Raw genomic sequence first — 23468 nt, forward strand, 5'->3', positions numbered from 1 at the left:
AAAAGTGTAACCGACGATGATTTTGTTAGGAGGCATGAATAAAGACAGTACGTTTTGGGCAAAGGACTTATAGGTTAGAGTGAGTTAGTGAGTTAGGTTTTACGCCGCTTTTACCAACATTCCAGCAATATCACAGCGGGGTACGCCCGCAACGGGATTCAGACAATGTACCCATGTTTGGAATCGCTTTAACCACTAGGCTACCACAACACCCCCCTTGGAATTAGAATAATCGTCCTTTGTGACACGTTTTACCCATCTTAATGTAGTTGAAAGATGCCCGACGTAAACCTGTTGTAAGAACAATAAAATGGCTCCCTGTTAACCATTTCCAAATGTCAGATAAATTCTGCAATATTATCACAATCACACTGTATGATTTCAGTTATGCCAAACAGGGGCTTCTCGTCTTTCCTCAATGACTTTTGTGAAACTAAAAAGGAAATAAGATGTCCAACCGACCCTTCACTTCAGTATCCCACCAACCCTTAACCTAATGTGGGAACTTTTACAATACCCATTCTAACTCCACACAATCGGAAAGGACCAAAGCCTGAAAGCAAATATTGCAATATGTTTTACATATATGTTTTCTGCACGTATTAAAGAGGTAGTTATCATCGCCAATAAATATATACATCCACCTATTTATTGAAATACCCGTATATATTGTTGCTATATACGCGCAATATCCGTCGCGTTCGTCTCTGTGTCTTCCTTACCTACCCTCATGTCACCGTCTTCTCTACCTAGCCTAACGTCACTTACCTAACCTAAACTAGCTCTCTCTGATCTGATCTATTCTAATGTAATCACGCCGTTAAAAAAACAAACACTTCAAATAACGCTTTATTGAATTACCTCCAGTTTTAAGTGCTTGTTTAATCAGTAATGGTTTTAAAGAAACCGATAGACAACAGTGAGTTTTCAAACTTGATGAACAGGATCGCTTCACCTTTAATTCTTGTCGCCACACCTTTAACTCTTGTCGCCTCACCTTTAAGTCTTGTAGCCTCACCTTTAACTCTTGTAGCCTCACCTTTAAGTCTTGTAGCCTCACCTTTAACACTTGGCGCCTCACCTTTAACTCTTGCCACTTCATCTTTAACTCTTGTCGCCTCACCTTTAACTCTTGTCGCCTCACCTATAAGTCTTGTAGCCTCACCTTCAACTCTTGTAGCCTCACCTTTAAGTCTTGTAGCCTCACTTTTAACTCTTGTAGCCTCACCTTTAACTCTTGTAGCCTCACCTTCAACTCTTGTCGCCTCACCTTCAACTCTTGCCGCCTCACCTTTAACTCTTGTAGCCTCACCTTTAACTCTTGTAGCCTCACCTTCAACTCTTGCCGCCTCACCTTCAACTCTTGTAGCCTCACCTTCAACTCTTGTCGCCTCACCTTTAACTCTTGCCGCCTCACCTTCAACTCTTGTAGCCTCACCTTTAACTCTTGTAGCCTCACCTTTAACTCTTGTCGCCTCACCTTCAACTCTTGTCGCCTCACCTTTAACTCTTGTAGCCTCACCTTCAACTCTTGTCGCCTCACTTTTAACTCTTGTCGCCTCACCTTCAACTCTTGTAGCCTCACCTTTAACTCTTGTAGCCTCACCTTTAACTCTTGTCGCCTCACCTTTAACTCTTGCCACCTCACCTTCAACTCTTGCCGCCTCACCTTCAACTCTTGCCGCCTCACCTTTAACTCTTGTAGCCTCACTTTTAACTCTTGTAGCCTCACCTTCAACTCTTGTAGCCTCACCTTCAACTCTTGTCGCCTCACCTTTAACTCTTGTCGCCTCACCTTTAACTCTTGTCGCCTCACCTTTAACTCTTGTATCCTCACCTTTAACTCTTGTCGCCTCACCTTCAACTCTTGTCGCCTCACCTTCAACTCTTGTAGCCTCACCTTCAACTCTTGTAGCCTCACCTTCAACTCTTGTAGCCTCACTTTCAACTCTTGTAGCCTCACCTTTAACTCTTGTAGCCTCACCTTCAACTCTTGTCGCCTCATCTTCAACTCTTGTCGCCTCACCTTTAACTCTTGCCGCCTCACCTTCAACTCTTGCCGCCTCACCTTCAACTCTTGTCGCCTCACCTTTAACTCTTGCCGCCTCACCTTCAACTCTTGTAGCCTCACCTTCAACTCTTGTAGCCTCACCTTTAACTCTTGTAGCCTCACTTTTAACTCTTGTAGCCTCACCTTCAACTCTTGTCGCCTCACCTTTAACTCTTGTCGCCTCACCTTTAACTCTTGTCGCCTCACCTTTAACTCTTGTAGCCTCACCTTTAACTCTTGTAGCCTCACCTTTAACTCTTGTCGCCTCACCTTCAACTCTTGTAGCCTCACCTTCAACTCTTGTAGCCTCACCTTCAACTCTTGTCGCCTCACCTTCAACTCTTGTCGCCTCACTTTCAACTCTTGTCGCCTCACTTTCAACTCTTGTAGCCTCACCTTTAACTCTTGTAGCCTCACCTTTAACTCTTGTAGCCTCACTTTCAACTCTTGTCGCCTCACCTTCAACTCTTGTCGCCTCACCTTCAACTCTTGTAGCCTCACTTTCAACTCTTGTAGCCTCACTTTCAACTCTTGTCGCCTCACCTTTAACTCTTGCCACCTCACCTTCAACTCTTGTCGCCTCACCTTCAACTCTTGTAGCCTCACCTTTAACTCTTATGGCCTCACCTTCAACTCTTGTCGCCTCACCTTTAACTCTTGTAGCCTCACCTTTAACTCTTGTCGCCTCCCCTTTAACTCTTGTCGCCACAGTTTCTCTATTTTGTATTCGTTGTTACACGCTGTCGCCATATATACATATATTTGGTTGCAATGGCCAGACTCTTTTGAACGTTTATATTCTGAATACATTGAAATGCGTGTTGGTTTATGTGTTTTGTCTGCATAAAATCAGCATGTAAGACACCTTTATATGTTTTAAAGTGTCGATACGTTATGTTATGCTGTGGCATCCCGATTCAAGGCACCGAATTAAAACTGGTACATTGCCTGACATTGTACGCTTCCGATCTTTGATACAGGTGATAGGATTCAAAGGATTTGCTTTAACATTGCGTTTGCTTTACTTAGTTTGTTTATATGGTTTTTTTAAACTCTTTTTTCTTATTATCGGTTAAGACCCGTGAAGGTCCGGGGTAGAATTGATCTTCAGTAACCCATGTTGTCGTAAGAGGCGATAAACAGGATCGGGTGGTCAGGCTCGCTGACCTTTCTGACACATGTCATCGTATCCCAATTGCGTAGTTCGATGCTCATGCTGTTGATCACTGGATTGTCTGGTCCTGACTCGATTATTCACAGACCGCCGCCATATAACTGGAATATTGCTGAATGTGGCGTAAAACTAAACTCACTCACTCACTCTGAACTTTTGTATGACGGAGCCGGCTTACGGTATGTTATCGTATCCCGACAAGTGAATTGGTTTTCATGCAATCTACCATTTGTTTGCCTGTTCAGTCTCTATGGTTACAAGCCGTCGTAATGTGGTATTGGTGATAGTATCTTGAAGCAACATTTCTCAATGGCAGTTGGACCTGTAGCTGCAACTCGTGAACACCAGCCCCTCACAATTTCCTCTTGGATAACATCAACAACACCAACGGTGGTGTGAGGAAAGCAACGTCTGGAAACAAAGGTCAAGGGCGTGTTTGAGGTGACCCTGAACAGGCTTCTATTGTCGACTCCACTCCCGACATCTCCCAGCTGATCAGCCACAAGTCTGATCTCAAATTTCAGCTGAATTCTGCTACATATATTTCAGAGCAAGTAAACTTTATACTTTCGGTTTGGGTTTGTGGTTTACAAGATATATAGCATGGGTGTTTCCTGGATTTTTAAAAGTCTGGATCTTTTCAAAGTAAACTGAATGTCTGGGTTTCCTCAGTAGTGGGTAGTGTCTGTCATGGACGCCTCTCGAATCAGAACTCGACGGATTACGTTTCCGGATTTACGCATAGTGATCACGCCGAAGATCCGGGTTCGATGCCCCACATGGGTACAATGTGTGAATCCTATTTCTGGTGTCCTATGCAGTGACATTGCTGGAATATTGCTAAAAGCGACGTAAAACCAAACTCATTCACTCACTCCAGCTATATGGCGTCGGTATGTAAACAATCGAGTCTGGATCAGACAATATCACATCATAAGCATCGTTCTAAGCAAATGGGAAACGATGACACGAATGAAGGATTGAATCCACCAAGTTAGCGAGCCTGACCACCCTCGTCGTTTCGGCCATTATGGGTGGCTGAAGACTGAGTACAACCACCAACACTAGGGAGGCATTGTTGACGATTAATCGATATACGTGAACGTTCCGGCCTTACACCGCTTGTCCGAAATATGAGGTCTAGATTAAGGCAATGGAAATAACTAGAGTTTCACTGTATTACTGCAGTTCAGCTTGTTGTACAAATGTTGTTTTGTCTTTTTACAACACGCACATAGACGCCTTCAGTGCCTACTCACATACTTACATGTGTCTATAGCGTGCTTGTGAGTTCAGTGAATCCCGTCTTTGAAAGGCACTAAGATGTTATTTAAGTAAACATACACTACTTTCTATTCTTTGGCGTTTCAGAGCTACTTTTTGCCACTTCACCACGTAAACACGTTATAAATGGACAAGACGTATCCCCGATTAAAACCCGAGACATTGTCCCCGATGAAGGGGCAAGAAGAAGCAGTGATGCCTATTCACCCGATGAAGGGGCAAGGCGTATCCCTGGTACGTATTCACCCGATGAAGGGACAAGGCGTATCCTTGATACGTATTCACCCGATGAAGGGACAAGGCGTATCCCTGTTACGTATTCACCCGATGAAGGGGCAAGGCGTATCCTTGATACGTATTCACCCGATGAATGGACAAGGCGTATCCTTGATACGTATTCACCCGATGAAGGGGCAAGGCGTATCCCTGATACGTATTCACCCGATGAATGGACAAGGCGTATCCCTGATACGTATTCACCCGATGAAGGGGCAAGGCGTATCCCTATACGTATTCACCCGATGAAGGGACAAGGCGTATTCCTGTTACGTATTCACCCGATGAAGGGGCAAGGCATATCCTTGATACGTATTCACCCGATTAAGGGGCAAGGCATATCCCTGATACGTATTCACCCGGTGAAGGGGCAAGGCGTATCCCTGATACGTATTCACCCGATGAAGGGGAAAGGCGTATCCTTGATACGTATTCACCCGATGAAGGGGCAAGGCGTATCCCTGATACGTATTCCCCCGATGAAGGGGCAAGGCGTATCCTTGATACGTATTCACCCGATGAAGGGGCAAGGCGTATCCTTGATACGTATTCACCCGATGAAGGGGTAAGGCGTATCCCTGTTACGTATTCACCCGATGAAGGGGCAACCCGTATTCCTGATACGTATTCACCCGATGAATGGACAAGACGTATCCCTGATACGTATTCATCCGATGAAGGGGCAAGGCGTATCCCTGGTACGTATTCACCCGATGAAGGGACAAGGCGTATACTTGATACGTATTCACCCGATGAAGGGACAAGGCGTATCCCTGGTACGTATTCACCCGATGAAGGGGCAAGGCCTATCCCTGATACGTATTCACCCGATGAAGGGACAAGGCGTATCCTTGATACGTATTCACCCGATGAAGGGACAAGGCGTATCCCCTATACGTATTCACCCGATGAAGGGACAAGGCGTATTCCTGTTACGTATTCACCCGATGAAGGGGCAAGGCATATCCTTGATACGTATTCACCCGATTAAGGGGCAAGGCATATCCCTGATACGTATTCATCCGATGAAGGGGCAAGGCGTATCCCTGATACGTATTCACCCGATGAAGGGGAAAGGCGTATCCTTGATACGTATTCACCCGATGAAGGGACAAGGGCGTATCCCTGATACGTATTCACCCTATGAAGGGGCAAGGCGTATCCCCTATACGTATTCACCCGATGAAGGGACAAGGCGTATTCCTGTTACGTATTCGCCCGATTAAGGGGCAAGGCATATCCTTGATACGTATTCACCCGATTAAGGGGCAAGGCATATCCCTGATACGTATTCACCCGATGAAGGGGCGAGGCGTATCCCTGATACGTATTCACCCGATGAAGGGGAAAGGCGTGTCCTTGATACGTATTCACCCGATGAAGGGGCAAGGCGTATCCCTGTTACGTATTCACCCGATGAAGGGGAAAGGCGTATCCCTGATACGTATTCACCCGATGAAGGGGCAAGGCGTATCCTTGATACGTATTCACCCGATGAATGGACAAGGCGTATCCTTGATACGTATTCACCCGATGAAGGGGCAAGGCGTATCCCTGATACGTATTCACCCGATGAATGGACAAGGCGTATCCCTGATACGTATTCACCCGATGAAGGGGCAAGGCGTATCCCCTATACGTATTCACCCGATGAAGGGACAAGGCGTATTCCTGTTACGTATTCACCCGATGAAGGGGCAAGGCATATCCTTGATACGTATTCACCCGATTAAGGGGCAAGGCATATCCCTGATACGTATTCATCCGATGAAGGGGCAAGGCGTATCCCTGATACGTATTCACCCGATGAAGGGGAAAGGCGTATCCTTGATACGTATTCACCCGATGAAGGGGCAAGGCGTATCCCTGATACGTATTCCCCGATGAAGGGGCAAGGCGTATCCTTGATACGTATTCACCCGATGAAGGGGCAAGGCGTATCCTTGATACGTATTCACCCGATGAAGGGGCAAGGCGTATCCCTGTTACGTATTCACCCGATGAAGGGGCAAGGCGTATCCTTGATACGTATTCACCCGATGAAGGGACAAGGCGTATCCTTGATACGTATTCACCCGATGAAGGGACAAGGGCGTATCCCTGATACGTATTCACCCTATGAAGGGGCAAGGCGTATCCCCTATACGTATTCACCCGATGAAGGGACAAGGCGTATTCCTGTTACGTATTCGCCCGATTAAGGGGCAAGGCATATCCTTGATACGTATTCACCCGATTAAGGGGCAAGGCATATCCCTGATACGTATTCACCCGATGAAGGGGCGAGGCGTATCCCTGATACGTATTCACCCGATGAAGGGGAAAGGCGTGTCCTTGATACGTATTCACCCGATGAAGGGGCAAGGCGTATCCCTGTTACGTATTCCCCCGATGAAGGGGAAAGGCGTATCCCTGATACGTATTCACCCGATGAAGGGGCAAGGCGTATCCTTGATACGTATTCACCCGATGAAGGGGCAAGGCGTATCCCTGATACGTATTCACCCGATGAAGGGGCAAGGCGTATCCCTGATACGTATTCATCCGATGAAGGGCAGGGCATAGTACTAATACCTATTCACCCGGTGAATGGCAAGACGTAGTACTAATACGTATTCACCCCATTATGGAGGAGTTGCACTGATACGTATTCACCCGATGAAGGGGCAAGGCGTTTTTCTGTTACGTAATCATCCGATGAAAGGACGAGACGCAGCACTGAAACGTAGTCACCCGATGAAGGTGAAGGAAGTAGATTAAACTGTTTCACCCACTGAAGCGGCAAGGCGTATTGATGATAAGTGTTAACTCGATGAAGGGACAAGGCGTATCCTCGATACGTATTGAAATGATAAGGGGCAAGATGTATTAGGTCCTGATGAAGGGATAAGAAACAACCCTCAGACATTGTTACAAAAAAATAAAGTTATTATGCACAGAAAAGTGTCATGTATTCATGACGAATAGCATCAAAATCATGAAGTGTGACTTATACATCACTTAGGCGCTATGATCCCTCACAAACAACCCTTTGTACATCTTAACCATGCAAGATTCAATTTCCTTACAAATTGTTTAATTCTGACCTCATGACCCATTAAATTGAATTGTCGCAGATGCCATGAGCATAGTTTTGTTCGAGTGTCGAATCCCAGTAACGATTGTATTCAGGTATTGCTTGTCAAACACAGACCCACTGTTGCATTGATTGTCAACAGCGGATCTCATTGAAAGGCAAAGGGTAATTATGGATGGTATTTGCAACCAATGTAGGAGCACGCCCCTCTCCTGATACTTGACTATTCAGAAATTCCCCGAGAATTATGATCAGCCGGGTCATCTAAGCCCGGAAATCTACAGATTGCAAATGTGACTCCCGTCCTCAAACCTCCGACCCAGCTATACGACCTTTGTTTCCGTTCTGTCAACCTGACGACGAGCAGACGATATTTTCGTGACTCTGTGCTTCCATTCTCAGATTGTCACTGCATGTATAATTATTTTGTGAATGTGCAGACCAATATTGAAGATATTAGGAATGCGTGAGATGTTATTACGACGTGGTGTCGAAGTCACGAGATGGGTGGTCCGACTCAAGTAGAACAAAGATGGTGGCAGAAGCAGACGACACCAGGTAAAGAAAGGCGGGAAGGGCGAAGGTCGTTGTAATTGTTTCACGACAATACTGGTAACGGCAAATACATCTGTCAATGCAACAATACAGACAGTAATAACAAAACGCCGGTCTATTGGGTCCCGAATATTACACTCGCCCTTGCTAATTAAGCCCCGTTGATTTGCTTTTTTTGACTTGGCTCAAAGGGCGACAAATACACAATAGAATAAACAATAAATGATAAACACTATTCTGATAAGCATTCATCTTGCATTTGGAATTTCTGTTTCATCCACAGAAACACAATGGTTTGCGGTTCGTTTGAGGTCCAGAGTTATAAGAAGTCATAAACATTTTCTAAATCGTGTTTCAGCAATCACATATCAGCTTGGCTGTGTACGCTGTTTTTATTTTACAACCATATATATGCACGTATTCCTGCAGTTTAAGTAAACTTAGGCTCAGTAGTTTTCGTTACACTGATATCATTATAGCAGTGTAACGAAAAATACTGAGCCTAAGTGTACTTAGACTGGTATTCCTGTAGTATACACACAAATATGTGTTAATATATATATCGCTATAATCTCTTGTAAAATTGAATAAAGCATCAGTTTCCCTCAAGGATATCAGCCTTTTTTATGAGGCTGTAAGGGAAACGTAAGATTTAGTTGAGAATATATTAAACTTAATAAAATTTAAGAGCATGTGCACTTTCTGACGATGTGCGACTTGGGTGCAAGTGGCGGCAAAGTGAATGGACTTGACATATTGTATATCCCTGTATAGTAAGTAGAGAGTACTAGTTGTACAGTGCTTGTAGCAGTATATACCAGATAGATCATGGCGGGGACACAGTGAATGGACTTGACATATTGTATCCATGCATACTGAGCAAGTGGTCAGAGTTTACGACATTTGTTAGGGGTTACACCAGATGGATCACGGCGGGGACACAGTGCATGTTGAGTTGGTGTAAATGAGAAATTAACATGATTTTGAACAGTTATGTCTTTTAGGGAAACTGTCCAAACAGTCCAAATAACGAGCAACAATTTTATTGGATTGGGTATCCCAAACCTCAGGAAAGATGTTAGAGTATGCTTATTAACTCTTTATCTATTCCTCTCTTTAAATAGCAAGCCTTATAGCATCTATGATCAATCACGCTCATGGATAGGCATCCTGTTGACGTGATAACGTTTCTAAAAAATTCGCCCTGTAGCTTGAAAAGCCTTTATCTCGTCAGAGAGCACACTGACATATCATGCACCTTCTCTAATCAGTTACGGTATGCGCAGTGATCGTATATTTAACACGGCAACTGGGCCGGTGTAGACAGTATTTTTAATTTTTTCGTTGATATCAGCGCAGTTAAACTGCCCGATCAGATATGCTGACGATGAATGTGACGTTATTCACGTGATTATTTAACCGGAGGCCCGTCACAAGTCTGATTTACACGTGTCTAGAAAGTATATGTCGACGACCTAAAACTTAATACCCTTCGCATTCACATACGGGATATTGAGTGAGTAACTTACATCACATATTTGGTCTTATCACTCCTCGAACTGACGTCCTGAGATGTAAATAAAACACTGTGCCAAAAGGAAATCAGCATATTCTGCAATATTCGAAGGTATCACTGGCTTACAACCTTGAAGTTTACATTCTCTGTCAAACATTGTGCCAATCTTGAACCGGTTTGTACCAGCCGGAGATAGAGTAAATCTGGTTTTACACAGCAGTTTTATATAATACTGTATATCTGTACAGCCATAGAATTACTTCATTACACTTTTCAATGTCCATCTCCTTGAACTTTGTTATGAAGCTTGTACAACAAGCTGATGCCTGTTCGTACCCATGTGTACCCATTATGCTGGAATAAAAAAAAGAAAAAGAAAGATATTCGAAGGTGGTCTGTAAATACTCGAGTCTGGACCACACAAACCAGTGATTGGCATCATGCTACGATGGTATTCATCAACCAAGTCTGCGAGTGACCATGCACCCCATACCGTTAGTCGCCATTTGCGATAAACACGGGGGAAAAGCCACAACATGATAATAAAATCACGGAATATTTAAAGGGTAAATATGCTCTGCCCTAATGACATCATCATCATCATCATCATCATCATCATCACCACCATTATTATCATCCGGGTTAGAATTGGTCTTCAGCAACCCATGCTTATCGTAAGAGGCGACCGACGGGATCGGGTGGTCAGGCTCGCTGACTTGGTTGACACATGTCATCGCATCCCAATTGAGCAGATCGATGCTCATGCTGTTGATCACTGGATTGTCTGGTCCAGACTCGATTATTCACAGACCGCCACCATATAGCTGGAATATTGCTGAGTGTGGCGTAAAACTAAACTCACTCACTCACTCTGAACTTTTGTATGACGGAGCCGGCTTACGGTATGTTACTCCCAGGCTTACTCCTTGACACACGTCATCGTATCCCGATTACGTAGATCGATGCGTATGTTGTTGATCACTGAATTGTCTGGTCCAGAATCGATTATTTACAGACCGCCTTCATATAGCTGTAATATATAGTTCGACATTAACAAGCGAACAAATCATCATCGTCATCATCATCGTCGTCGTCATCATCATCATCATCATCGTCATTATTGGTAACGGCTACACTTACGTCCTATTACACAACTGTATTCACGACTGTGTGTGAAACGTGCGTGGTTTTGCAATGTGAAAGCTACACTAAGTAACCTTAATAATCTTACAGTGGACAACAGTACAGCATTGCACGTATGCTGGTATCCTATTAGCGCTGGCCTACATATTAATCCAAGTACCCGGCGGCAACGGTCGATAGTCTTTAACCATAACTTGGCATCCAAACCGTCCGAGTTCCGAGCACATTGCACACTAAGTTCCTGGCACTGTAAGCTGTCTGAATGTCCCATACGGATACACCGAGTAATGGCTGTTCTAGAAGATAGCGGTCAGGGTGTATGCATGTATTAATATATATGGTATGCATGACCATATAGTGTTCATGTACATGTATATTTGTGTATACCAGTGAAGATCCGGGTTAGAATTGATCTTCAGCAACCCAGGCTTGTCTTAAGAGGCGAAAAACGGGATCGGATGGCCAGGCTCACTGGCTTGGTTGACACATGTCATCGTATCCCAGTTGCGTAGATCGATGTTCATGCTGTTGATCCCTGGATTGTCTGGTCAAAGTCAAAGTGAAAGATGTTTATTGTACAAAAGGCCTCCGGCCCATATACATTAGAGTTATACATATACATTATATATATGGTGCAATAAGTAGTACTTAGTGATCCAAACAGCAAATCATGATACAGGCAGTGAATTATGTACAAGTGGTGAAATACGATGGACCTACAAAACTTTTTATCAGATTGTTACTTTTAATAAGAGCATAATTGATATAGTACGACAGCTTTATTATTACATGCTGGTCAGTTGATGAAAGAAGTAGTTTAAATGCTAATGTAGGTGGCTTACATAGATAATATTCAGCTATATATTTCGTACGCAAATCTTTATACAAAGGACATACAAGTAAAAAATGGATTTCATTTTCCACATCTATATTACACAGTGGGCACATCCAGATCCGATTATTAACAGACCGCTGCCATATGACTGGAATATTGCTGAGTGCGGCGTAAAACTAAACTCACTCACTCACTATGTTTGTGTATTTTACTATGAGGTTAGGTACTAGTCATTTATTAAGAACGGAGGAGGGATCTGAACGATGGCATGGAAAAATGATACAGCGAAAGAGGGCACAAGTAAAGACAAAGGCATATTCTGTTCTTTGTTCAAATAGTAAAGAACTGATAAGAACAGCGAAGTATACAGTTCTGAGACCAAGCCGATCCTCAGCTTCATACATATATAATAAATACATAAGAATATTGCTAAAAGAGGTGTACAGCTGTCACTCATATAAGGTCATACACACTGTGTATGGTGTATACTGATATATAGCAAAGCAATACACGTGGTAATTGTAAACCGAAAGCCCTCTGTTTTATTTTCTAAATCCAAATCAATCACTGTTCTAGTTCCGTGTGCTGAAGTGCTTCGACCCTCCGGCAAGTCCCTATCTAAATATCTGGTCTGATCGTACATACTGTTTCTCGTTTAATGCTTACTATGTAATATCGAATAAAATTATCGTAAAAAATATTCACGTGTTTTAAACACGATTTAAAACACGTGTTTTCAAGTTTGTAAGAAAGTTATATTTACTGCCTGGTTTCCAATGAGAGTGTTTTTTGCGGACAAGATCGGTATCAACCCAGTATATAATTGAGCACTATATTTTAAAATGAAAATAAACAAGACTACCGACAGATGAAAGTTATGCTAAAGGTGTACTTGTGTTTGACGAAAAGACGCGAGATGTGACTTGCTACAAAAACGCCATGTCATCAAAACTGGTTTTCCACGAAGCGCTGTTTGTAACGTTAATGAATGCATGTGTCAGGACAGTGGACAAGGCCATCTGTTGTGTCCTGAATAACCTTGACCAATGGTTAGTTGGTCAAAACAACATCTGTTACATATGAATGCTTAAAAAACATCTCTCCCTCACGAACAGCGTCTGGGTTCAGTGTCCGCGGCCTAAACCAGAGGTTTCCCGGGTGAACTAGAATATAGGAGCTTGTCGTAAGACGTGGCCAAAAGGATCGGCTGTTCAGGTTCAATGACTTGGTAGACAGCATATAATTGATCGAAGCTCAATATGCTAATAATCGATGGTTTGTCTGGTCCAGATTCAATCATTTACATCATCTAGGGGGAATATTTCTGAATGTGGTGGGGTAGATAAGCGGTTAAAACGTTCGCTCGTCAAGCCGAACACCCGGGTTCGATTCTCCACATGGGTACAATATGTGCAGCCCATTTCTGGTGTCCCCCGCCGTGATATTGCTGGAATATTGCTAAAAGCGGCGTAAAACCTCACTCACTCTGAAAACGGTGTCAAACAAGTCACATCTTCTGGTAGGAAGCAATTACAAAATACTCACAGGAGCGATGACTGCAAAGGTGGATGGTCAGTGATTCATAGTATTTGGTTTAAATTAGTAAAACCATTTCCATAAGCTAGAAAACCGTATGATGTAATTAATACAATACCAAGTTGTGATACAACGAGGTGTTGGTGAATCTTTTCAAAATTGCCTCTGTTCATCCAACAGTGACTGGGTACCCGGTGGGATAAGATAGCCATATGCCTGTAAACCTTCTGGTGCCTCACAGGCAGCTACAGCAGATCATCTGGTCGCTTGAACAAAATTGAAAAAACACGGATGAAAAAGGGAATGCATGAAGTATATATTAAAACGTGGATTGCATTGACATCTGGGGAAGGTAATCTCCCCGTCGACGAGGAGAACATACAATCTGTAGCCATCCATCACTATAACTCGGTGTTTTAAAGCCAGGGAACGTGTTTGTGATACAGCCTAGGGAAATGACAGTATGCTTTCTCTACCTTTGATCTGCCATCAGAAAGTGATGCATTAAACAGTCTGACTTCATCGCACGTGTTAATAGGTACGCCTCAAGACCTGAGACCGAGTCACCTGAGACAGATGATCGACTACATTGTCTCAGTGCCCTTCCGTCTACTTTACTATTCACCTGGAGAAATGTTATGCACCCTTGAGACAATGACTTATATGTCACACAGTGATTATGACAAGTCTGTTGCTCCATTGTAAGGATGTGGCCTTTTTTGGTTGACTGACCATCAGAACTGACCATGACTGACTGACTGACTCCAAGATAGAAACAGTGTGCATTGTTCACCACGATGACATGACTTCAAGATGGAACCTGTTGTTGTCCACCATGAAGCCTTGACTCCAAAGATGGAACCAGTTGTTGTCCACCATGATGCCTTGACTCCAAGATGGAACCACTTGTTGTCCACCATGATGCCATGACTCCAAGAGGGAACCACTCGTTGTCCACCATGATGCCATGACTCCAAGATGGAACCAGTTGTTGTCCACCACGATGCCATGACTCCAAGATGGAACCAGTTGTTGTCCACCGTGATGCCATGACTCCAAGATGGAACCAGTTGATGTCCACCGTGATGCCATGACTTCAAGAGGGAACCAGTTGTTGTCCACCACGATGACATGACTCAAAGATGGAACCAGTAAGTTGTTGTCCACCTCGATATCATGACTTCAAGATGGAACCACTTGTTGTCCACCATGATGACATGACTCCAAGATGGAACCAGTTGTTGTCCACCACGATGCCATGACTCCAAGATGGAACCAGTTGTTGTCCACCATGATGCCATGACTCCAAGATGGAACCAGTAAGTTATTGTCCACCATGATGCCATGACTTCAAGATGGAACCAGTAGATGGAACCAGTTGTTGTCCATCGTTGTTCAAGATGGCACCATGATGCCATGACTTCAAGATGGAACCAGTTGATGTCAACCATGATGACATGACTTCAAGATGGAACCAGCTGTTGTCTACCATGATGCCATGACTTCAAGATGGAACCAGTTGATGTCAACCACGATGCCATGACTCCAAGATGGAACCAGTTGTTGTCCACCATGATGCCATGACTCCAAGAGGGAACCAGCTGTTGTCTACCATGATGCCATGACTCCAAGATGGAACCAGTAAGTTGTTGTCCACCGTGATGCCATGACTTCAAGATGGAACCAGTTGTTCACCGTGATGCCATGACTTCAAGATGGAACCAGTTGTTGTCTACCATGATGACATGACTTCAAGATGGAACCAGTTGTTGTCCACCACGATATCATGACTCCAAGATGGAACCAGTTGTTGTCCACCATGATGCCATGACTCCAAGAGGGAACCAGTTGTTGTCCACCATGATATCATGACTCCAAGATGGAACCAGTAAGTTATTGTCCACCATGATGCCATGACTCCAAGAGGGAACCAGTTGTTGTCCACCATGATATCATGACTCCAAGATGGAACCAGTAAGTTATTGTCCACCATGATGCCATGACTCCAAGAGGGAACCAGTTGTTGTCCACCATGATATCATGACTCCAAGATGGAACCAGTAAGTTATTGTCCACCGTGATGCCATGAATCCAAGATGGAACCAGTGTTAACTTGTTTGAGTGGCATTTAGTGGCAATTTTGCTTGATAACGGTGTTAGTAGCTACACCGAAACGTCGCTCATAATTTATTAAAGAAGTTGTATATCCATGAAACTCTCCTCGTTGTTCAGTAAGGTGTTGTCCACCGTGACGCCATGACTCCAAGATGGAACCAGTTGTTGTCCACCATTTTAGACAACCACCGACTCGCCACAGGACGCCAGTTCATGGATCATATCACCAGAGGCCATCGTTCCCAGGTAGCCACAAGACGTCTGTTCGTGGATCATAACGCCAGACCCCATCGTTCCCGGATAGCCACAGCCTACCTCCAAGGAAAACACCCTGAGTCTGGAGGACGTTTTGGACATATTTAGATTTTATGGATAACAACAAGCAACACTCTAACGTCTTCCTACGACGGAGCCGGTAATGGAACCCCCGAACTTCCCCTCCCCTTCCCCTCGCTCTGCCCATCTTTACCACGGGCGTTCGTATTTAACTCTACAAGTTCATTCGTCATGTCGCGGACAAAATGTTGTAATGGGTCCTTCATGAGATGATATAGAAAATCGGATGTTTTGGCCGCACACCAGTTGTTTCTGCTTTACAAAAAATGTCTCTTTCGATATATGTTTTTAGTTAGAAAATGACAAAATTGAAATGATGTATAATGACTATAGTAAGAGGTGCTAATATTGCATTACTATGGAGGCGGGGGAGGATCCGCCACTACTATGGATCCATGGACATCGTTTACGACAGTTCAGACAGCTATTGTCATCAGTCATCCCGGATCTCCACTCCACTGTAGACGACATACACAGAGGCCCATGTCACTTCATTTTCCAGAAGCCAACGTTCGCTTGACCCAATTTTGAATACCTTCAGGCCCATGATATCATCACCATGACTATGTAACATTTGTATTTGATAAAACCAAGAAGGTCTACATTAAAAGCACGAAAACACACACACACACACACTCTCTCTCTCTCTCCACACACACATATATATACATATCCATACATTCCATATATATATATATATATATATATATATATATATATATATATATATATATATATATATATGTATATATATATATGAGAGAGAGAGAGAGAGAGAGAGAGAGAAGAGAGAGAGAGAGAGAGAGAGAGAGAGAGAGAGAGAGAGAGAGAGAGAGAGAGAGAGAGAGAGAGAGAGAGAGAAAGAGAGAGGCTCTTCAGGTGCACAAAGAAAACTAAGTGTCGTCATAGGCGACGCATAACGGCAGTATCTATGAAGTCATGCCGTCATCAGGAAGAGCCTTTGAACGGCGAAAGATCTTGTGCAGATTAAGGAGTTTTGACGAGTAGAATATCTGAACTCATCTTTTATATATTTATTGCTTATACACTTGCAGAAATCACTTGTTTATACACAATTTATGAAGACATTAGGCATATTTTTAAAACACTTATGCACATACTTCTATTCCTAGGAATAACATGTTTATACAATTCCTGCAAAGTGACATATTGTTAATATTCTTACTTCCTGATCGTTCAGATAATGTTACAACTACAAAGGCCGGTTTACACGCTAACGGGAGCAGCTTATTGACATTAGTTCTTCAGACAAACTACATTTAAAAAGTGAGTATTTGTCAGAAGCTTCCTGACTGTCCTCGCTCGGTACTCGGCGGTGTTTCAGTCATGTCCTGCGTGGTAAGAAATTAAGACGTCTCATCCGCCTGACCTTCAGTGAAGGCCATTAGGCCGAAAAAAACAACTTACGTTTCACTTTAACACAGTGTCAAATGCGGACCCGTTGTGGAATGTGGAAGTCATAATCTAGAACGCAAGGTGTGAAGCATTTTAAAAATATAGTATACAATTATACATTCAAAACTTCTGTAGGTTTTGTGGAAGATTAAACGAAAAGGTTAACCACACCATAATTCAATCGATGACATATTTTCCGAGAATAAACATGAGTGAGTGAGTGTAGTTCTACGCCGCTTTGGGGAATATTCTGTGATATATTCAGTATCACTGCGGGAGACACCAGAAATGGGCTTCACACATTGTACCCATGTGGGAAATCGAACCTAAGTCTTCGTTCTGACGAACGACCGCTTTCACCACTAGGCTACCCCAAAGCTCCTGAAATTACATAAATGATGTATGCAAAATGGAAATCACAAAATGCCCCAATCCCCAAATGACGACGTATCCACGCTTGATGTTTGGTATTTCCGAGCGACGACAAAACTGTGAAATACAAGCTAAGAAGAACAAGCTTTGCCTATTTGTTTTCGACAGTGATCTTGCATCCAATTCTGAAAGCGAAATGTCCATGAGAGCTTTCCAATAAAAACAATTACGGAATGCATGTCGAGCGTCTTTTTTCAGCTCTCAAATCACGTGAAATCCTTCCTGCAGTAATATGCAAGCAAATTGAAAAACCATGTCCTGCAGTGGATGGCGCAGGTCGCGCCATCTTCCCGTCACTATCTGCATATTCACCGGGACAAATAGCAATATTTGCACAATTACCTTAAGTAAATGATGGCTGCGCGTTGTGCACTTTGGCTGCCTTGACCTTCACAGGTCAAAACATCAAATCGAAGGTCACTGCCCGCATTCAATACATTATGTATTTATATTGCGAAATCAAGAATCTCTGAAAGGTTCTAGTTGTGTAAATTCGCGGGAACTAAAAATTGTTTAGTTGTAATGTGAGACAAAAAACGACAGAAGGTTGTCGAGTGGCCCCTTGAGGTTCTAAATCACACACGACACATCCCCGTTTTGAAAGTCAGAACAGAAAGATAATCCCTTTCCCGTGTTGAAATAGACAGTGCCATTTCATCATGCATACCCACTGTTCATGAACAGGTTTCCGATATTGGTGTAATACGGGTTTAGTGTATTCAGTAAGTATTTGACATTGAAAGACAACTGATGAAAAAATACTTAATGATTTTCACACTTAGGATCGTATTAACGTCATGATCTGAATCCATATCATTGATGCATATGTCACGATGTTAAGTGGTCAGTACCAACAATTATCCGTTACGTAACCAGTGAAGATCCGGGTTAGAACTGGTCTTCATCAACCCATGCTCGTTGTAAGAGGCGACTAACGGGATCGGGTGGTCAGGCTCCCTGGCTTGGTTGATATATGTCAACGTATCCCAATTGCGTAGATCGATCCTCATGCTGTTGAGCACTGGATTCTCTGGTCCAGATTCAATTATTTTCAGACTGATATATTATATATATTGCAGAGTGTGGCGTTAGGCCAACCGTCATACAGTCATGGTGATCACCTTGTAGAAACGTGATCAAGGTACTAGGTACCAGATAGGGAATACTTTTTCAGCACTCTTTGATTCGAATCTTGCTAAAAAAAAAAAAATCCTCATAATCATGTTTTTATGCTTCATTGAATGTGAATTTTTCGACCATTCAGATACAAGATTCTGTAATAGACTACCTAAAAGAAGATAAGATCAACTGGATTCTTGTACATTACAATGGTAATCTGCCATGTGGCAATGGTAGAATTAAGTGATCCTTAACTTCTTTTGTGTAGTTTATTGGCCCTTCTGTAAGGAAAAGGTGTATATATGACGATTGACAGGCTGTTCTAACGACCACTGTTTATTGCAGGTGGACATGTGGAGTCTTGGAGTGGTGCTGTATACTCTGGTGTATGGTGCCATGCCCTTCGAGAACGCCAATCTCAAGGTGCTTCGCAAACAGATCTCAAGTGGGGAATACTACGAACCCTCACATCAATCAGGTAATGCTCGGGAGAAAGAATTACAATTATTATTATTACTTAATTAGAACATAATTCAAGAATCCTTATCGCCGTTCCATAAAACAATCTTAGTGACATGATGATGTAAACCAGCATTGAAGTATGACTTGGTTGACGCATGTCATCGTGTCCCAGTTACGTAGATCGATGCTCATGATGTTGATCACTTGAGTGTCTGGTCCAGACTCGATTATTTACAGAACACCGCCATATAGCTGGAATATTGCTGAGTGCGGCGTAAAACAACAAACAAAGATCGTGTACACTGACTTGAGTCTGAATTAAGATAAATTACAATCACAATTCTTAAAATGAAACGAATGATTTTTTGAAAATTTCTTCAGAATCGCTAACATTGGTTTCCATTGCGTCTCATCGTAATTAATTTACCCAGTTCGTCGCCATTTTAAACTGCTTCCTTTAAACTGAGTAAAAGTGCACAATATTCATGTTCACGTAACTGGCTGTCTGACACCAATCCCTATATCACCTGGAATATTCGTTTGCGTGTATTCTGCATATACCTACCTGGCGAAGGTTAACATAACAGGTACTCTCTGTTGATTCAGGGGTGAAGGTGTGGAGGATGCGCCACGAGACTTTCAAACAAATCATCACGACTCCAGTATTTGACTTTCCTCTTGAAATTTGAAACCCACTCCTTTCGCCCGTGCACAACTGTCTACCTTTACAGCTGACTATTAAATTTATCCGAAATTTCATGAATTATTTTTTTGGCGTCAGGTGACCAATAACGATTCCCTTTTTAATGCAATTGTGGGTGATGGGTGCTACGATAGCACGGGACACGCTTACCCTTTTGGCGGACACCAGGTGTCACTGATTTTTAGTGATCCATTGGTGTAATTGCCACGTCTGTTTTGCCTTTTACTGACTGACTGACTGAGTTTGGTTTTACGCCGCTTTTAGCAATATTCCAGCAACATCACGGCGGGGGACACCAGAAATGGGCTTCACACATTGTACCCATGTGGGGATTCGAACCCGGGTCTTCGGCGTGACGAGCCAACGCTTTAACCACTAGGCTACCCCACCGCCCCTGTTGCCTTTTAATAACGTCCAATGAAACATGTTTTGTCTCACAATGCAGACTAAGATGATGACGATGATGGGTGAGTGAGTGAGAGAGTGCGTTGGGATTTGCGCTGCTTTCACGAAGGGGGACACCAGAAATTGACTTCAGACCATGTGCGGAATGCCTTGTGGCTAAATCACGCGGAAAACCAAACTGACTCATTCGTATTGCCTTGGGCTAATGAAGTCAAAGTAACATTCTCCATTTCACTTGAAGTTTCTAAAATATACAAGTTAAACTAATAAAAAAGAAACACATGCGCAGTGGTCTGCAATCACAGAGCAACACAACCCCCGAGCACGTCAAACGTAGGCTACCTTGCACTCAGTCAATACGAATGTATCACCGCAGCCAATAGTGTTTCAACCAAACCTCTCTATGAAGTTTCACCTGTTGTAGAGAACTGTTTGACTTCGTCATTTACAAAGCATGCATTAAGTGTAAATTACGGAGTATGACGGGCGTGTCGATTGTTGCTCAGAGTGAGTGAGTGAGTTTGGTTTTACGCCGCTTTTAGCAATATTCCAGCAACATCACGGCGGGGGACACCAGAAATGGGCTTCGCACATTGTACCCATGTGGGGAATCGAACCCGGGTCTTCGGCGTGTCGAGCGAACACTTGAACCTCCAGGCTACCCCACCGCCCCTGTTGCTCAGAAGACAAGGCAATGCCTTGACACGCTGGTCGTGATGTTAAGGCTATTTCATAATACTAAATGCGAGGTAAAACAATACTGTCAGTCACTATTCAGAATGGAAAGTATATAACAGTATGTAATATTGGACTACGGTCAAATGTACAGAATACATTCTGTATCGTCCCTGTTTCAGGACATGCAAGTTCTCTTCACTGAAACGAGTAAAAAAATGTCCACTGTGACCACTTTTAAACAATACTATTATGTTGTTTTTCCAACCAGCCCCCAACGCTGTCAGTTGTAACGCAAAAGACTAGCATCAAGATATGTGCCGTCCTTACCTGAGTCATATCACTATATAAAAGGATATATACAACAAAATGAAAAACAACAGTTTTTCAGTCACCCATTTATATATTTTTCATTTTCATCTAGTTGGTTATTGCCTGCGTTGACGCTGCATATTTAAACAGTAAGCGGCAACTAGATCGGCTGGTCAGGCTCGCTGACTTGGTTGACACATGTCATCGTATCCCAGTTGCGTAGATTGGTGCTCGTGCTGTTGATCACTGGATTGTCTGGACCAGACTCGAGTATTTACAGACCGCTTCATATTTTAACGAAACACCCACTCAGAGAGTACGTTACCTTGTCTGACACCACGGCCACATACACCCACTCAGAGAGTACGTTACCTTGTCCGACACCACGGCCACAAACACCCACTCAGAGAGTACGTTACCTTGTCTGACACCACGGCCACAAACACCCACTCAGAGAGTACGTTACCTTGTCTGACACCACGGCCACATACACCCACCCAGAGAGTACGTTACCTTGTCTGACACCACGGCCACAAACACCCACTCAGAGAGTACGTTACCTTGTCTGACACCACGGCCACATACACCCACTCAGAGAGTACGTTACCTTGTCTGACACCACGGCCACATACACCCACTCAGAGAGTACGTTACCTTGTCTGACACCACGGCCACAAACACCCACTCAGAGAGTACGTTACCTTGTCTGACACCTCGGCCACATACACCTTACAACCTTATCATTAAAAAAGGACGAAAATTCACTAAAAGTGTTTAAAACGACAATCGGCAGCCGCTTCGGAAATTCCATGGATGCTTGAACTGTTAACGCTAATGACGTCATCAGCGACATTGACCTTACCACGGGAGCAAGATGATCAGTAGAAAAAGGACTGTTTGTACCCTGTCACTGTGATGGCGCGACATCTCTCATTGGAGCGCGGATTCGGTCTGTGGTATGATGTATATATATATATATATGTGTGTGTGCAGGTATTACCACCACACTCAAGGTAACAAGGATGAGGAAATGAATATTTCACATTTTTCATTATCGAAATACCGAGAACAGATTATCTATGAAACTATGCAGGTTAACGTCATCCGTTAAGCAATTATCATAAAGAGAAACGTAATATTAAAATTTAAAATTAAATTATTAAAAATAAAATACTAAAAAGGTATTTAAGAAATGAAGTTTGCTCTACCTCATGTGTTGTGTCACACTTGCTTGTTGTTGAACTCTGTACTCAATATTGCTGCTATTATGACGTCCGTCAATAAATAATCAAGTCTGGACCAGACAATCCAAAGATTCACATTATGAGCATCGATCTACACAATTGGGATACGATGACATGTGTCAACCAAGTCAGCGAGCCTGACCACCCGATCCCGTTAGTCGCCTCTTACATCAAGCATAGGTTACTGAAGATGAATTCTAACCCGGATCTTCACGTGAACGAAAGCCCAGAGTTGCCTTGCACTGTTACAGTGAAATCACGAGCAATTTCTGTCTAAAATCCTACATTGACGTTTGTGAACCGGATGAAATTTACAGTGTGATTCGATTACTTCAACTTAATAATCGAAATTCAATTTATATTGCACCAGGTTCCATTCACATGGATATCATTAGAACCATTCCATAGTTCAGTGTGCACTCAGATGTCATTCTCAGCTCCCTGGGGTCCTTACTAAACTAATCTTTCTAAATATATATTTAATTATGTAATTAACTATGATTAAAGCACGCAAATAAATTCTTTCAAGGGAGTTTTCTTGATCACATGACCCACGTTACAATGAAGAACTGAGAAATGAACGAGTGGACGAGTGCATAAGAAAAACAAAAAGAAAATAGAGCAAGAAAAAGAAGAAAAAACAATAGTGCATGAGTGCATCTTACAACATGTTCTGAAGTCTTCAGACACACATATATAATTTTCAAACGGCAACAGTGTAGAAAGAAAGAGAAACGCTTAGCTTACTGTACAAGAAAAATGTTGAAATCCTATAACACCGGGTGTTTTTTGCCCTCGTCCACA

At 43.0% G+C, this 23468-nt stretch overlaps 1 protein-coding gene across 1 annotated transcript; it reads right to left on the bottom strand.

Annotated features, from left to right (window-relative positions):
* Positions 1–1144: 1144 nt before the first annotated feature.
* Positions 1145–3967, bottom strand: LOC124290959 (golgin subfamily A member 6-like protein 22). The gene is made up of 2 exons (XM_046727804.1): positions 3964–3967; positions 1145–2643 (listed from the first exon to the last, which is right to left on the bottom strand). The coding sequence occupies exons 1-2, from the start codon at positions 3965–3967 to the stop codon at positions 1145–1147; spliced, it is 1503 nt and encodes a 500-aa protein (XP_046583760.1).
* Between the last annotated feature and the right edge of the window lie 19501 nt (positions 3968–23468).

The sequence above is a fragment of the Haliotis rubra genome, unplaced genomic scaffold, assembly GCF_003918875.1.
Source record: "Haliotis rubra isolate DU_JTF1 unplaced genomic scaffold, ASM391887v1 Scf479, whole genome shotgun sequence".
In the NCBI taxonomy this organism is placed as follows: Eukaryota; Metazoa; Mollusca; class Gastropoda; order Lepetellida; family Haliotidae; genus Haliotis; species Haliotis rubra.